Below are 16,264 nucleotides of genomic sequence, written 5' to 3'. Positions count from 1 at the left end.
TTTACCATTGATTATTTTTACTCGTTTTTTGTTTACAAACCGATTTTGAAAAGAAATAATTTTAAGAAAAAGTAAAAAATAATTAATTATAGTGAAAATGGGTGACATGTTTAGAGAAATTCTCAATATTGAGCAACCACCAACTCCGGAGCTCACAAAGGAATCAGTAATGACAAAAAAGAAAGGATTAAATGAGAAGTATGATTGCAAAATGTTAATTATCCGGTGAATTTGACTAAATTATTGATTTGCAGAACGAGAATGTCTAGAAGACCTGAAGGAATGCACAGAGAAGTGTTTGCGCTACTCTATAAAGACAGTAAAGATGCTCCACCTCTACTTCCAACAGATTCAGGTAAAATAATCACATTAAAACATTAACAGGATCCAGTAAAATGAAAAATCTTTTATACAGGTCTTGGATATAAGCAAAACAAGGCACGATTAGGAATGAAAAAGGTCCGTAAATGGGAATGGACGAGATTTACAAATGCAGCACGTTCAGATGGTGTTCAATTCTGTCATTGGCAACGAGCTAGTGACGAACCAAAAGAATATCCTTTTGCGAAACTTAATCGACAGCTCAGTATTCCAACATATAATTTAAATGAATATAATACACATCTTAGGATGAATACAAAATGGAACAAGTCACAAACAGACTATCTTTTTGAATTAGCACAACGATTTGACACACGATTCGTAATAATGGCTGATCGATGGGATCGTGACAAGTATGGAATCAAGACAGTTGAAGATTTAAAGGAACGATATTATGAAGTGATTGGAACTCTTCAAAAAATAAAACAAGCAGCAAATAACGAAAAGAAAATTTATGTCTTTGATGCTGAACATGAAAGGAAGCGAAAAGAGCAATTAAAGAAACTTTTTGATCGAACACAGGCACAGATTGAGGAAGAGACAATGTTACAGAATGAAATGCGTAAAATTGAAGCTCGTAAAAAGGAACGAGAAAAGAAAACTCAAGATTTACAGAAATTAATCTCACAAGCTGATAAGCAGGATGAACAGGCAACATCAACTACACCGCAAGCACGCAAACAAGAGAAGAAACTCAATCGTAAGAAAGTTCCAGTACAACAGAAGATTAATAAAGCTGATGTAATGACAACAATGGAAACAGCAGCAATTCGATTTGGTGAAGGAGTTAATAAAGGCACTGGAATAGCTATGCGATCACAAAAGATGAAATTACCAGCGAATTTTGGACAGAAAAGAACAAAAGCATTAGAACAAATTCTTGCCGAATTTAAAGTTGATCCAAATCCACCAGCAACAGAAGAAATTTGTACAGCATTTAATGATCTTCGTTCGGATATGATTTTGCTCCACGAGATAAGAAGCACACTTTCGTCAAGTGAATTTGAGCTCGAGACATTGAAGCAAGTTGCTGAAATTAAACAAGAAATCGCTGACTAAAAATTATAATTTGAGAAAAAGATAAATAACGATTTTTGATTGATGGGAGATTTACATTCAATGACAGAATCCGTTTAAAATAAAAAAATGTTTAATTCATTTATTCCATTGCTGCTTGCATCCAAAAATAAAAAAAACACAAAGTCGAAATAAAAAAATACATAAAATCAATGCATTTCAATTTTTGCATTCAATTGTCCTCCTTCATTCGTCTCCATTTCGTTTGTTTGGTTACCAAAAACCAAATCTCTTTAGTTCTGTTTCTCCTTCATTTCCGAGAATCTTTAATCATTAACCACGAAACGAAGACGAATTTTTCAGTGCAACTTTGATTGATCGGAAAGGAAGTTAAGCTAGGTCACTTTGGGTGATTATTCAACTTCTTGTAAACGAGGAATATACAAGATATTTATGTCTCTACTTGGAATCTATCGACATTCAAATGAGAACCTTACAAATGTTTCATAATTTAAATAATTTATATGGTTTTCAAACATTCAAAATAATTTGTAAGGTTTTGAAGTAAGAAATAAAATTCTTAAGGTCAAATTTGAATTTTCAATAACCGTTATTTTCGAATAATTTTTGACTACTTAATTGCTGAGTCTTCCGTCACTTTATGTATTTGCCAAGGTTTGCTACGTAGATACTGAGTAAGATGATCCATGAAATTCGCCTTAATCACCCGTTCACCACAAACGATGACTTTATAACTCCTGTTTCTTCTTTTCAGAAGTTTGTTTTATTTCCAAAAATTTTTTATTTCGCTTATCCATTCCGTAACTCTCTGCATGCATAAAAATAATGTTGAAAGGAGAATGATGACCAAAAAAGAAGATTGACGATTGTCTTCAAAAACGGCAGTATTACACACATGATTTCATTTCGGCATCCTCACATTTTTTTCTTCTTTCCTTCAATCCCAGAGCAGCTGCTTGCGGTCAGTAGGTTAGCATATTATTTTTTATAAACGATTTGACACGACTAACAGCTCTGGTCAAAACATTATTTTTTTGTATGCGGTTTATTTCTTTTTTATTTTATGTATTGTCAGTATTCTCTTGCTGTTGATTTTATTTAATCGAAAATGGAATTAAAGAAATGAGATAGGAATAACTTAACTGAATAGCATTATGCTTTGCATTAGTTTGAAGAAATTTTATGATTTAACGACTGTTTCAAATTTGAAATGTTTTGAAATTTTCCGGTAAAATAATCAAGCAAGCAAAAGTTCTCTCCTAGAAAATCTTCAATTTAACTAGTTTAAACTTAAAATTAAGTGTTGTGGACAAGAAAAGTAAATACATAAACTTACTATCTACATGATGTAAGTAGTAAAAACTCACTATTCTGTAGCAAAGTGATTAAATTTTAATTTTTTAATAATTATTCCTAGACAATTAAGAAATGGACTTATTGAACGCATTACCCGAGGAAATTTTCAATGAAATTATAACTTATTTCAATGCAAAGGATGTCCTGAAAGCATCATTGGTCAGCAAACGATGGTATCATATGATTGGACAGTCAAAAGCATGTATGAGAAAAATATCAACAAAATACACTCAGTTCAACTGCAAAAATGATGTTGATCCATTGCTAAAAAGTGAAAGAAGATATCAGAACTTAATTATTGGATTTGATCACAGTCGCATAAAGGAATTAGGTGCTGAAGTTAACATCCGAGCAATACTGAAGAAATTCTCAAAATCACTTTGTACTATAAAGACATCGCATGACTTCCAGCGAATCTGTGAATTGCCAAATTTAAAGGAACTGAAATTTAAAAACTTTTCATTTCTAAGGAATAGAACAAGAATACACGCTAATTATTTTTGCACAAACGGATTATTGTCAAGGAGCACAAATCTCAGGAAACTGAACATTCAATGCGGGGAAATGAACATCAAGTCACAAAAAATCTTTATTGAGTCGCTTAAAAATATGGAAAAATTGAAATCGTTGACACTTAATCAGCTTGATATTTTAGAACATCTACATGCAACTGACTTTAAATTTAAGCTTGAAGAAATTAATATTTTTGGCTTTCTTTTTTCATTTTGGTACAGCATTGATACAATTTATGATTTCTTGCGAATCCATCGTTCAACACTAAAAATCGTTCGACTTGACAGATTAAGATTCGATGATGTTGTGTTCTTCTTATCAGAGTTTCCAAAAATGCACACATTTCACTTCCGTCAAATTACCAGTAATCCTAGGAACGCAAGACTTAATATACCTGTAAATACAACATTAAAGAAGCTGATCATTGCATGTGCTGTTCAATCATCTGAAATGCGTCTAAAGCTGTCACAAATAATGGTCTCTTGTAAAAATCTTAAGGAACTGAAAGTCCATTTATTGCATTTGCGTTTCATCGACGTCCTTCCTGCTTGCCCATTGCTGAACAAAGTTGAATATTGCTTTTTATCTAAGTTTACTACGCCAAATGTTAAAAATTACATTACAAACAATCGTAGAATCGAGTTCCATTCCAATCCATTCAGTTGTACGTAAGTTGATACTTAATGTAATTAATTTTGTTTGAGAATCATATAAACTAGTAACAATTGAGGATGCTTGTGAAATACTATTTTATGATCAATCATTTATGTAGAGAAATGAATAAAGAATCATAATTATGAAGATATATTTGATGCACAGAATCGCATAATTTTTAACGTATTTTTACAATTTGAAAATTTTTAAACATCTTGCATAGTTTGAGGCCCTTCAAATTGATTCAAATATTGAAATTCAGATAGAATCATATGATTTACTGCATTAATTAAGTCGAGCAACATAAAATCGTAAATTATCTCTCATTAATTATCATCACCAAGATATTTTAATTAGTTCACAACTGATGGTAGATTTGCTACTAAAGTGTGTTAACAGCCGTTTAATAAATCTGCATCAACATTAAAAAAATTAATTTTAATCGAAAATACAAGCATTTATTGAAGGAGAAACAAACAAATTCAGTATGTTCAGCCTACGCAGTACTCTTTGCAAAACTAGGCATTCATGCAGTCATTCCATTCAAGTTTATACTTTATTTCCAATTGACCAAGGTTTAAAGTAATTCATGCTTAAATTATAGGCTGTTAAACATTTATTTTGGAAACAATGTAACGCGCGCATATATCATTCAGGATCCATTGAATCTCTAAATTATACCGTTGGTACACAAAGTAGCATTTTCTATATAGACATAAATTTAATCATTAATTCAACTAGAATTACGGTTTTTCTTCTATCGTGTCTTGTTATTTACACTCACTCCTTTTTAAAACTCACTCAAATCAGTCTTTATCCTATTTTGGTAAATACAAGTTGCAACGAATGGAATAAGTCAAGTTGTTTTAGTGCGATAGAGAAGTTGACATGTATTTAATTTTCATTCGATTTATAGACTTAGATTAACATTATTTTTCTTGTGTACTTATGATCAGGTGAGCATAGAAGCATAGAATCGTAGAACATTGAGTTAATGTTGCAAAAGCATTGGAATTTTATTGAAGAATGTGAAGGATTTTTAAGAATTAATGAACATCGTGGGATGTCTTCATAGGATCTAGTAGATCAACAATTGCATATTCTTACATCAAGATTTGCATGACACCCAATTTTGGACACTAACACAAACAACCAAATTTGTAACATTATTGCATTTTCAAATTGATACACAAATATCAATAGATTCATAATTTATTTACTTTAGTTGGCTTGATAAGTGAGCAATAAATCATTTACAATGGTTCTGTACTAACAGAGTTCACTCGAAAGTAGAAAAATTTGCAAATGAAAATTTTACAATTTCCTTTCATAGTGTTAGTGTTTCCTAAAAAATTCAAATTTTTGACCGTTACAAATTATAATGAACTTCCAAAATCCTTGAGTTTACTAAACATGCTCCCCAAATATTCAATTCCTTTTTATTTTATCATAACTCTATTATCGATAAGAATCATGTTCAGACACTAATCAACACGCACAGCTTGCCGGTCAACACTGTTAATGTTTTGTCTCTCACCAATGTTGTGTCTCTCTCTAAGAATGTTGCATCGACTGTTGAATGTTTTCTCTCTCAATAATGTTTCGATCATTCACAAGTAATTCATTCATTCATTCATATATTTTCGTTAGTTATTCGTTGAGCTGAGTATCGATACGGACGTAAAAATTTACTGTTTAAATATTGAAATTTCACAATATTTTCATGTGCCTTTATATTTTTTTCTTAAGACGTATTTTATCACAGAGCAAAGGAATTTATTTGATAAATAATTAAAATTTTCTATCATCCCAGCTGAAAAACAGAACATCCAGTTTGTTGATATGCGATGATTATCAAATAAATGTTAGAAATTTCGCATAAATTTTGCAGATGTAATATGCGAAATCATAAAAAAAGAGAAATAAAAGAAAAAATCTAATAAAATAAAGAAGCTGTGAATATAGTTGAGAACTTAAGAATTCCTTGGTGTGGCCTTAAGTGATTATCAAATATCATAATATTTCTATAAAAGAAATATTTAAATGACTCTGTTATAAAGATGACATAATCGACATGATACGCTAAATGCGCAAAGTAGACAATCGTTCAAATCAATCATATAAACATAACTATAGGAATACAATAAGTGATAAATAAAGTGTAGCAAAAAGTGCGAAAGGAATCAAAAGAGAAATAGAATTTTGCTGACAGTCATCGTGATCATTGAATTAATTAAATAAAATATTTTGGAAAGAAGATCAAAAAAAGAAAAATTTCAATTTCAAGGAAATATCATCATTGATTCACCATGAATCGGTTTCGATTAAAGTGAGTAATCTTATAAACATAGAAATTAATTAAATTTTTACAATTTGATTCTCTCGTTTTTCTTTTATTTTCTGAAAAATTGTTGTGGAAAAAATAGAGTGCAAGTAACATGAATTATTGTGGGACGAGTGAATCAAGTGCATTTCTTGATTGACCTTTAATTATAAAGTCGATTGATTAATTAAGAATTGTGTAATGTTCTAGATTTTATAACATTTTCTTCATTTTAATGAATCATAATTAAATAAAAAATTATCAACGGTTATTTTCGATTTGAATTGAGTCACCTGAATTGTTTTTGGTCAATGATGTGAAATTTGATTTTTATTCTGAAATGCCGGTTGTTTTATAGCAAGAGAGATTGACATGACATTTTATTTGCTATTTAATTGAAGGTTGAATGACTGACTTGCTAAAATTTTCAGAAAATTTCAAAAAATTGAAGTTCAAAATTTTAACCTTCCAAATTTAAATCCAAAAAGTTCGTTAAAATTTTAAAATGCCTATTCACGTTTAGTGCTTTCAAAAAGTTATTCATTAAAGACAAACTGACTGCACAACAACTGCACATTAAATTAGCCACCAAGCACGCATAGAAAAATGAGAGTAAGAAGAAAATCATTCAATTGAAACTTGTGCGGTTTGTCTTTTAACACCATGTTAAGATATATACCCAACTATCATTTTAGTATAGCTTATTCATTCATGAATTAATTTTTTTTTTAATTTTTTCTTCTTCGAATCGACAGAAAAAGAAGAAAGAAAATAAAAATAATTCTTCATAAGAAAAAATATAGAATCAATGAATGTTCATAGATGAAAAAGGCATATAAGTCGCATTAAGAGTAAGGCACAATGAAGGGAAGAATAAGAAAAAACTTCTATAGATAATTTAATTTCATTTTTTAACATTTCCTTTCTAAAAATATAAAAAAAAAATTGAGCTGCAAATAGAAAGAGAACGTAAAGAACCTCCACTTAAATAAACTTCTATTGTTGATTCCGGGACTCTTATCATTAAGAAAATATATAGTCTATATGACTGTATGTATGTTTTAAGGTGCCAAGTAAGCGAACCTGTCGAATAGGAAATGAGTAATTGGGTATACTAAAAGAAAACAACAAATTTTTTGGGATCTTCTTATATGTGAAATCTTCTTCCATTCCATTCTTCTTAGCTTGTTATGAATGAACACACAAGAAATGAAAGAGAGCGTATAAGATAAAAAAATTGGAGATGATGCATAGAATTGTAATCTTCCTCTTTCTATCTATGTATCTTTCCTTCATATGAAGCATAAAAAAGTTGAGAAATATTGAAAAAAGGACAATAAAGTAAGTGAGATGGAGATGGAAGGGATATGAGTGGTAAAAAAAATGTTTACATTTCTTCTTCATGCCGATTTCGTCTCTAATGCGGGACAATTTCCTGTTTATTTTTTAGTCTTACACATCTATTATAATTTGTGTATCATACATGATCCATTGAGAACTCAAAAACTTCTTATATTTTTTGTGTTAGGCATGAATGAAGAAGGATGTTTCATTTCCTTTAATCCCATCAACAACTAACTTCTTGTAGAAATAATTCTCATGAATTGACAGTGAGACTCCAATGTACAAACAAGATCTATAAATTTATGTACAATTCAAATTGTGTGTATTGAAATGTTTCAAAAATAATGATGACAGATGATGAATGGCACCTGCACTAGTATAGCAAGGTTCTCTTTCTCTAACCTTTTATATATTCAAAGCATGTCATTCATGAAGTTTGTTGCTTACCCATCCATGTCCTCCTCATTGCACGGGCGGCTCATTCCCATTGTTCTTTATATTTTTTATTCCCCTATCAACTTCCAGCAATCTAATGTTGAAAATAATAAACATGGCTCTTGTCTGGTGTGTACATACATACATATTTAAATTGATGATACACCGGGTATAAAGATCCATCAAATTGTGTTATGCCAGTCAGCAACAAGTAAAACTAACTAACAAAAAGCCAGCGGAAATTAATGATTCTTCTTTTTATTATTTCAATTGTGCTTACATGCTCACTTTACCAAATTAAGAAGTACGTTTTGCGCCATTTCCCAGAATTTTCTTGCTTGCATTTGAAATTCAATGAACTTTATGCTATACTTGCTTAATATTAGCCAGTGAAAGTAACATTATCATAATGTGCCATTTTTAGTGCTGATGATGGTCGGTCATAATATAATTATATGATGGTAGTTGGATCATATTGTGCATGAAGGGAAATCAATTGTGTTATTTGTAAAATAGAAAAAACACAAAAAAAAAATTAAATTCATTCATAAAAGCTACATTCATAGAATTTTAAATTATTTCTTATGTACACATTAGAATTTGAATTTTATTATCTCTTCTTTTTTTGTGTTTGCTATTAACGTCATATGGAACTGTTTATGGTGAACATTTTTGGTGGAGCACTGATAGAATTAATTAAAAATTACTATTGTTATTTGTTAATGGCGTTTGCTTGAGTTTTATTGACTCTAGTTCCGTAATAGGTATCATTATTTGCTTGAAATGGCAATTTTCAACATGAATCACCATAAAATTTAACGATCTTTCTCTTTTTGAATTTAGAACCATACAATACTTCAACATAATTTGTAAGGTTTTAGTTTTTCTTTTGAACTTTGAAATTTGAGATTGTGAAATTGTTGAATTTAAAACAAAATTAGTTTGAAAACGTTGCAACCAGACAAAAAACAGTGTAAAGTACTAATTAAACCTAGCTTAACAGTTCAAATTTAAAGAAAACTCAAAAACTTTACAGAAAAATCCATTTTTTAGAGTTTTTTAAAATTTTGAAAGAAATCTATTCAATTTTTGATCGAATTTGTAAGGTTCTCAAATTAATTTTGTCGATAAATCCAAAATCATTAAAATAGCAAATAAAAATGATCAATAGTTAGCAAGTTGAAACGACAGGTTAATTGTATGAGAACACATTCATGTAGAATGAATTGTTTAATTCACAAAATGAGATAGACACACAGAGTCAGATCGATATTCAGGTAGAACGAATTGTCGTTGACTACGACAGCATCTTTACAATTCATTAATAATTTGTTTTAATTTCTTATATTGTGTAACGTAAATTTATCATTTGAAATATACACATCAAGATTTACACATCATTATGTAAAATTGTTTTCGATTTATTTTTGGAACATTAAATTTTATGAATTGTTATTAAGAATTACAATAAATTGCAGGAAATTTATTTACAATTAAGTCTTTAATTAAGCTAAACATTTAGCAATGATTTATGTACAATTCTTGGCAATTAACTTTCACTTACACATTTAACGGACAATTTTTATTTGAATTCAAATTCGAATTCGCCTTTCGGTTTTCAATTCGCTCGTTCAGCATAAAGGGCGCGAATTGAAAATCATTCGTTCTTTTATTCCGAGACGTCGACGAGTACAGACGTAGCAAATTGTCGTGAGTATTTTAGGTTAATTGCCAATGATTAATTAATTAATTTAAATGTTTACTTTTTTAGTAAAAATCACAAACCTTAATTTCACCGAATAAAATATACAATTAAGAGATAAATTAACAACATTTATTTGTACTCATCGACATCATTTTTAGACAATTGGAAAATTGTCAACGTGCTTTCAAGTGGAAATTAAATCATCGTGGTCTTCAACATCTATCATCAACATCATCATCAGCCATAATAAGAACTCAGCGTCAGCTACCAAAATCAACATCTGAAGAAAATTTCTGTAAAGATCAGAAATTATCATCGTCAAAACATCCTGTGAAGCAAAACACGTGGATAATAGAATTGGACGCGTAAAGACAGAGATAAGCTGACGTGAGTAGTAGTGAATTAGTGGTGATTTAATTAACAAGACCAATACTAACAAATTAAAAAGGAAGTTAGAGTGGAGTGAGGTAGTCAGGAATATACCTCCACTTCCGAACAACATCCAATAGCTGTGCAAGGCAGTTAGCGGGTGGAGTGGAATTTCCACGATTAGCACTTTTAACCTAATTTCTCAATTTATTCACTGGATCTTATGGTCAAAGATCCAGTGCACTAAACTAACAAAGCACATAGTGCGTAGTTCATAAAGTCCTCTATAGGAGGCATCTATCATACGAAGTCCTGCAAAAGGCATTTAATTAAATTATTTTCACACGTGTCACAAGTAATAGTGCCGTGTGAGTCATAAGGCATAAAGCGCAGTCGTATCAACCGTCACAGTTAGAACGTTCCCAAAGTCGTCGAACCTAAGACGCATTTCAAGTCGTTTATAATAACGCATTAATTCCGTTTAATTGTTAGTTGATAGCAACTGAGATATTGTAAGTAAATTCGCGAATTCTATCGTAGATATTTCTTCAATTAAAAAGTCCTTAAGACATTTAATAATTAATAATTTTAAATCCACATCCATTACTGTAATACAATGGAAAGCGTTAAATCGTGTGGTACACTTGCCGAATTCTTTCTTAAGAAAAAGAATGCTAAGCAAATTTACAGGAAATTTAATCCTGATTGTAGTAGCATAGCTAGCTACATGCTCAAAGCCGCGAAGGTTAAAGAGAACATTAAATGCGGGTCAGATAATGATTGTCATTGGTTCAGCGCACAGGGCGATGAACGTGATAAGTCAGACCTACAGACATATGCCTTATGTGTTTCATGCAATCGTATTTATCATATACGTTGTACTGGTTTTAACTTCTCAGACATTACTGAAGAAGCTCTTCCGTGGATGTGTAATGTATGTTCGTCTAATCCCATGAACACAGCTGCACAAGCTGTAGTTGATAATGATATCCATCTAGTTCCATTGAAGCAAAGGCTCATGGAATTTTGTAAAACAAAGCTAGTAACTACTGGTGCCATTCCAAAAAAGAGCACAGAAGTAGAACATTCAAAAAACGTTCATAATCCAGAATCAGAAAAAATTACTGTTTATGAAATTGTAGATGATACTCAATACGATATTGAGCTAGTCTCACGTGAAGAACTGTTAAGAAAATATAAAGAGCTAAAAGCTCGATATGCTGCCGTTGCCAATGAAAATGAAAGCATGCAACGAACTATATATGAGAACCCTCCTATGAATATACCTCATCCTATATTCACTTCTACTGGCATTGCATCTAATGCTAGAGAAAATCTTCCAGCACCTGTCAATCAGCCTATACCTAGCTTGAATGATAATAGACAGTGTGCAAATCCAATCAAGTCATCAACTTATTCTGATGCAATAATGCAAGCAAATCATCGAGCGATAAGAATCGATGATGAACTTAATCGAAGTAGAGAAATGGGACAAACATTTTTCTCTAATGTAGGAAATAATATTCAGTCTGTTGCTGGCAACAACAATGCCATACCAACAGTTAGTAGAACTAGTATTATTAATGAATCCAATGCTGTAAGCGGTTCAAATAACGCTTCAAGCATAAATGATTGTTTAGCAGGAATCTCCAATCAAGTAACATTACTTTCTTTAGGAGAAATCCGTAAAAGTTTACCAAAAATAGAAATATTCGATGGAAGACCTGAGAAGTGGCTCGCTTTTCAAAGAGCTGTTGAGCGTACTAGACAAGAAGGGCAATATGATGAGGCAATGATGAGACGAATCATTCGCAAATCATTGTCTGGTCAAGCCCTAGAACGCGTCGATAATATTTTGGATTTAATTAATCCAGACCAAACTATGCAGTATCTTAAAGACAGCTATGGCAATGCTAACGTAGTAGTTGAGGCCGCGAAACTCAAACTACTAAACGCGAAAATGTCTAAGCCTCTTACACATGCATCTTGTGTAGAGGTGACGACATATATTGCCAGTTATATGGCTGCTTGCTCATATGCTGGTTTAGTAATTACAGACAGTACGTTAGCAGCTAAAATTCATAATCAACTTGAATCTTATCACCAAGAAGCTTACTATAAATTTTTCTATGATAAACATCCAAACGCAGCCACGCGAATGGAACGTTTGGATGTGCAATTTGATTTCCTTAATCAAATTGCTAAAACCTTACCACTAGGTACCTTCATTAAATCTGAAAATAAAATGAGTAAAGCGAAGGGCTTTCAAGTCATGTCGATGAGTTCAGGGCCATCGACATACACGAACACCTCGCAATCATTTAATAATTCGGATTACAAGTATGAAATTCGTGATAAGGAAGTAGCTAGATATTTAGGCTATGATATGGCTAAAGTCAATCAATTGCCAAAGAAATGTGAGCTATGTGGGGCAAGAAACCACTTCACATTGGAATGTAAACAATATCGTAGCATGAAAATGGATGAAAAATTTAATGTGGTACGAACTAAAAATTTATGCCATAATTGTTTATTAACAACTTCTCATTCAGCAAGAGATTGTGATATTAAGTCCGGTTGTGGGTATAAGTTTGATCAGAACGCTAGATGTACAGGAAAACATCACGTGACTTTGCATAGAAATGTCAATTATAGATCATATTCTAATAATTCAAATAGAAAACCACAACGAAGAGCTAGTACTAATAATAATGCAGCAAGAGCACATGATAGAATAGCTCAGCAGCAAAACAACAATCAAAATGTTGCTGGGGTAGCAACTGCTGGTATTCAAGCCCAAGTTCAGCAGGCGCAGATACCTGCTGTTCCTGGAGCTCATGCAGCAAACCCAGTAGCATTCAGCATTAATTATCCTCATTTATCTGATGAGCATGTTCAACGACCTTATGTCATTAGTACTATTGCATCTCAAACAACCTCTGCATTTGAAGGTTCACAACGGACAGTCAAATTATTTCGCACAATATTCTATGGCCAAAGCAATAAAGCTTTTGGTTTTGCAATCGGTGATTCAGCTGCAGAAATAACTCTCGTAAAAAGAGAATTAATTGACGACTTAGGTATCTCAGGCGTACCTTGTATCATTAATCTGCAATGGACTGATTCTATTATTAAAAGCACTGAAGCTATTAAAGTAAAATTAGAAATTTCGGGCATTCTCGAAAATAGTGAACGTTTAATTTTAGATGAATGTTATGCTATCAGTAATCTTCTGTTGCCACCTCGTTCATTAAACGTGGATATTCTGAAAAAGAAATTCACTCATCTTAAGAATATTCCATTCGCATCATATAAGGATGCAATTCCAACAATGCTTATTGGCTCACGTCATGCATATGTTTTTGAAGCCATAGAATCGGCAATTCAAGATGGCAATAATAAACCAGTTGCTTTAAAAAGTAAACTGGGATACACTATTTATGGAGGCGCGCCAGAATGCTTTCAAGAATCTTACTCGGTTAACAATCATCAGATAATAGAGGAAGATAGCCTCAATTCTCAACGAATATCTAATGAAATGTTAGATAAAGTTTATACACATTCATGCTCAATCGATAGTTTAGGCATTACACCTAAAAAAGTGCATTATACCAAAGATGAGCTAGAAGCCATTAAGTATTTAGATAAAAATATGAAAGTTTTACCAAATGGATCGATTGAAGTACCATTAATTTGGAATTTAATCCAGGATGAAATTCCTAGATTACCAGATAATTATCCTATGGTTTATCAGCGTCAAATAGCGACTGAAAATAAGCTTAAGAAAAATCCCGATCTATTAAAGGAATTTAATAATAATTTCCTACAATTAGTCAATGAGAATTATGTCCGTCCTGCATCTGAACGTGACTTAAAAGCTCATTGGCCTAATGTTAATTATTTACCTATGACTTTAGTTGTAAATCACAACAAAGTGCCAGTCAAAACTCGAAATGTTTATGACGCTTCAGCCAAATATCGTGGTACGTCACTTAATGATAATTTACTAATGGGTCCAAACCTTTTAGTGGATATGCTTAAGCCTCTAATGAGAATGCGTATGCATAAATACGCATTCACAGCCGATGTGAAAAGCATGTTTCATAGAATTATGATAAGTGAACGTGACCAGCAATGCCAAAGAATTCTCTTTAGACAAAATTTGACAGAACCTATGCAAACATACATAATGACTGTGATGTTGTTTGGTCCCAAATGTAGTCCATTTGCTTCTCAAATGGTCAAAAATAGGACTGCTCAGAAATGGTTAGAAAAATGCCCTAATGCTGCAGAAGCATTAGAACATTATACGTATATGGACGACATCCTTACAAGTGAACCAACTGTTGAGCAAGCCATAGAAACGGCTAATCAATGCATAGAAATTTTAAATTCAATAAATTGGCATTTAGGGAGCTTTCAAAGCAATAGTATGAAAGTTCTACAAGCATTAAATAAGGATCATGTTAAAGAGAATTAATTGAAATTATGTCAGAAGAAGAATCGACATATACTACTAAAGTATTAGGAGTTGCATGGAACCCTAAACAAGACGTTTTTGTTTTTAATTTGAACAAAAACGCATTCATTAAACTAGCAACAGATTGTGGATTGAAACCAACCAAACGGGATCAATGTTCAACAATCGCGCGTATCTTTGATGTAATGGGTCTTATTGCACATTGCATTATTAGAGGTAAAATCTTATTACAAAATTCTTGGCGTAATAAGCTGGGTTGGGATGACGAAATCTCAGACTCAGACCATGTCAAATGGCTGCAATGGTTAAAAGACTTAGAAAAAGTCTCTTGTCTTAAAATTCCCAGACTTAGATTTCCTTCTAAAAACTTGTCCGAAGCTGACTTGTTAGAGTTGCACTGTTTCTGTGATGCAGGCAAAGAAGCAATTGCAGCATCAACATATATGGTAGCAACTATTAAGAATTATCGGTATGTTAGCTTCGTAATGGCTAAAGCCAAAGTAGCACCACTGAAAATAAAAACAAAGACAGAAATTTCTGAAATGCCTAGATTGGAGCTTCTTTCGTGTCTTATTGGTACTAGACTTACCCAAACAATTGTAGATCTGCATAAAGACTACAAATTGCTGGTGTATATGTGGTCCGATAGCGAAATAACTCTTAACTGGCTTAAGAATGAAAATATTAAATTGCCTAAATTTGCTATTTCACCTGTCGAAGAAATTCTTGAGCTTACAAATCAAGAACAGTGGAATTATGTTGATAGTAAAAACAATGTTGCAGATTTAGCAACAAAATTTCAAAAGTTTGATTTTGGAGACATTAATTCATCGTGGTTTCAGGGTCCACAATTTTTGAAATTACCTCCTATACATTGGCCAAAGCAAAAGCTTAGAAAGGCAAATAATAATGACATTTTGGTTGGTAATATTAATTTTGAGGCAGTTTTAATAAACACTCCAATTAAGTTACCTCCTGTTAATTGTCCTATAGCTAATGATTTTATTATTGACTTGTTAAGCCCTAGCATTTTGGGTAGTTGGTCAAAATTGAAACGAGCTATAGCTCGCGCATTAAAGTTATATTATGATGCTATGATTCCATTATTAAAGTCAAAGAAATGGAATGATCATGCTATACGTAAACAAATTATGAATTGTGTAAATTTTAATAATTTGTCACCTTTAGATTTAGAAAGAGCAGAACTCTTTATTATTCGACGTATGCAACGTGAAGTTTATCCAAATGAATATGAGAAATTATCTAAAGGTTTACGCATAACCAATACTGAATTATTACAATTGAATGTCTTCATGGACAACAATGGGGTTATTAGAATTAGTTCGCGTGTGAACGAACCTTTGAGTACTTATGCTCAGAAATTCGCACCGCTTGCCCCCAGGGAAAGTGCCTTAAGTACACTTTTACTTTTCGATTACCATTATAACCATAATCATTTTGGGCTAGAAGCTCAAGTGGCAGACTTGAGATCTAGAGTATGGATGCCTCAAGCTCGTGCAGCTTTGAAAAAAGTGCAGAGATTATGTAATTATTGTGCATATCGCAATGCTAATCCTACCGAGTATAAAATGTCACCATTGCCTAACGTACGAACTGATGCAAATCTTAAGCCATTTGAAGTGACAGGCTTAGATTGTGCCGGTCC

General features: G+C 32.0%; 3 protein-coding genes across 3 annotated transcripts in view; all 3 read left to right on the top strand.

Moving 5' to 3' along the window:
- The first annotated feature begins 43 nt into the window (after positions 1-43).
- Positions 44-1,592, top strand: DMAP1 (DNA methyltransferase 1 associated protein 1). Its single transcript, XM_070641338.1, has 3 exons — positions 44-198; positions 255-355; positions 416-1,592. The coding sequence occupies exons 1-3, from the start codon at positions 98-100 to the stop codon at positions 1,438-1,440; spliced, it is 1,227 nt and encodes a 408-aa protein (XP_070497439.1). The 5' UTR covers positions 44-97; the 3' UTR covers positions 1,441-1,592.
- Positions 1,593-2,653: 1,061 nt separating this feature from the next.
- LOC139091440 (uncharacterized) lies at positions 2,654-4,064 on the top strand. The gene is made up of 2 exons (XM_070641527.1): positions 2,654-2,767; positions 2,837-4,064. Exon 2 carries the CDS (start codon positions 2,848-2,850, stop codon positions 3,958-3,960), a length of 1,113 nt encoding a protein of 370 aa, XP_070497628.1. The 5' UTR covers positions 2,654-2,767; positions 2,837-2,847; the 3' UTR covers positions 3,961-4,064.
- A 1,548-nt stretch (positions 4,065-5,612) lies between these two features.
- The window catches only part of Lrt (Leucine-rich tendon-specific protein), a 32,666-nt gene continuing 22,014 nt past the window's right edge, over positions 5,613-16,264 (top strand). Inside the window, exon 1 of the mRNA XM_070641217.1 lies at positions 5,613-6,271. Coding sequence (XP_070497318.1) covers positions 6,252-6,271 — 20 coding nt within the window. The 5' untranslated portion in view covers positions 5,613-6,251. The remainder of the gene's footprint in view (positions 6,272-16,264) is intronic.

This window comes from Chironomus tepperi, unplaced genomic scaffold (genome assembly GCF_022539635.2).
Source record: "Chironomus tepperi strain 1889 unplaced genomic scaffold, CSIRO-AGI_Ctep_v1 contig_244, whole genome shotgun sequence".
Classification (NCBI taxonomy): Eukaryota; Metazoa; Arthropoda; class Insecta; order Diptera; family Chironomidae; genus Chironomus; species Chironomus tepperi.
Note: the sequence above shows the minus strand (reverse complement) of the source record. Positions and strands in the feature narration are given on the sequence as shown.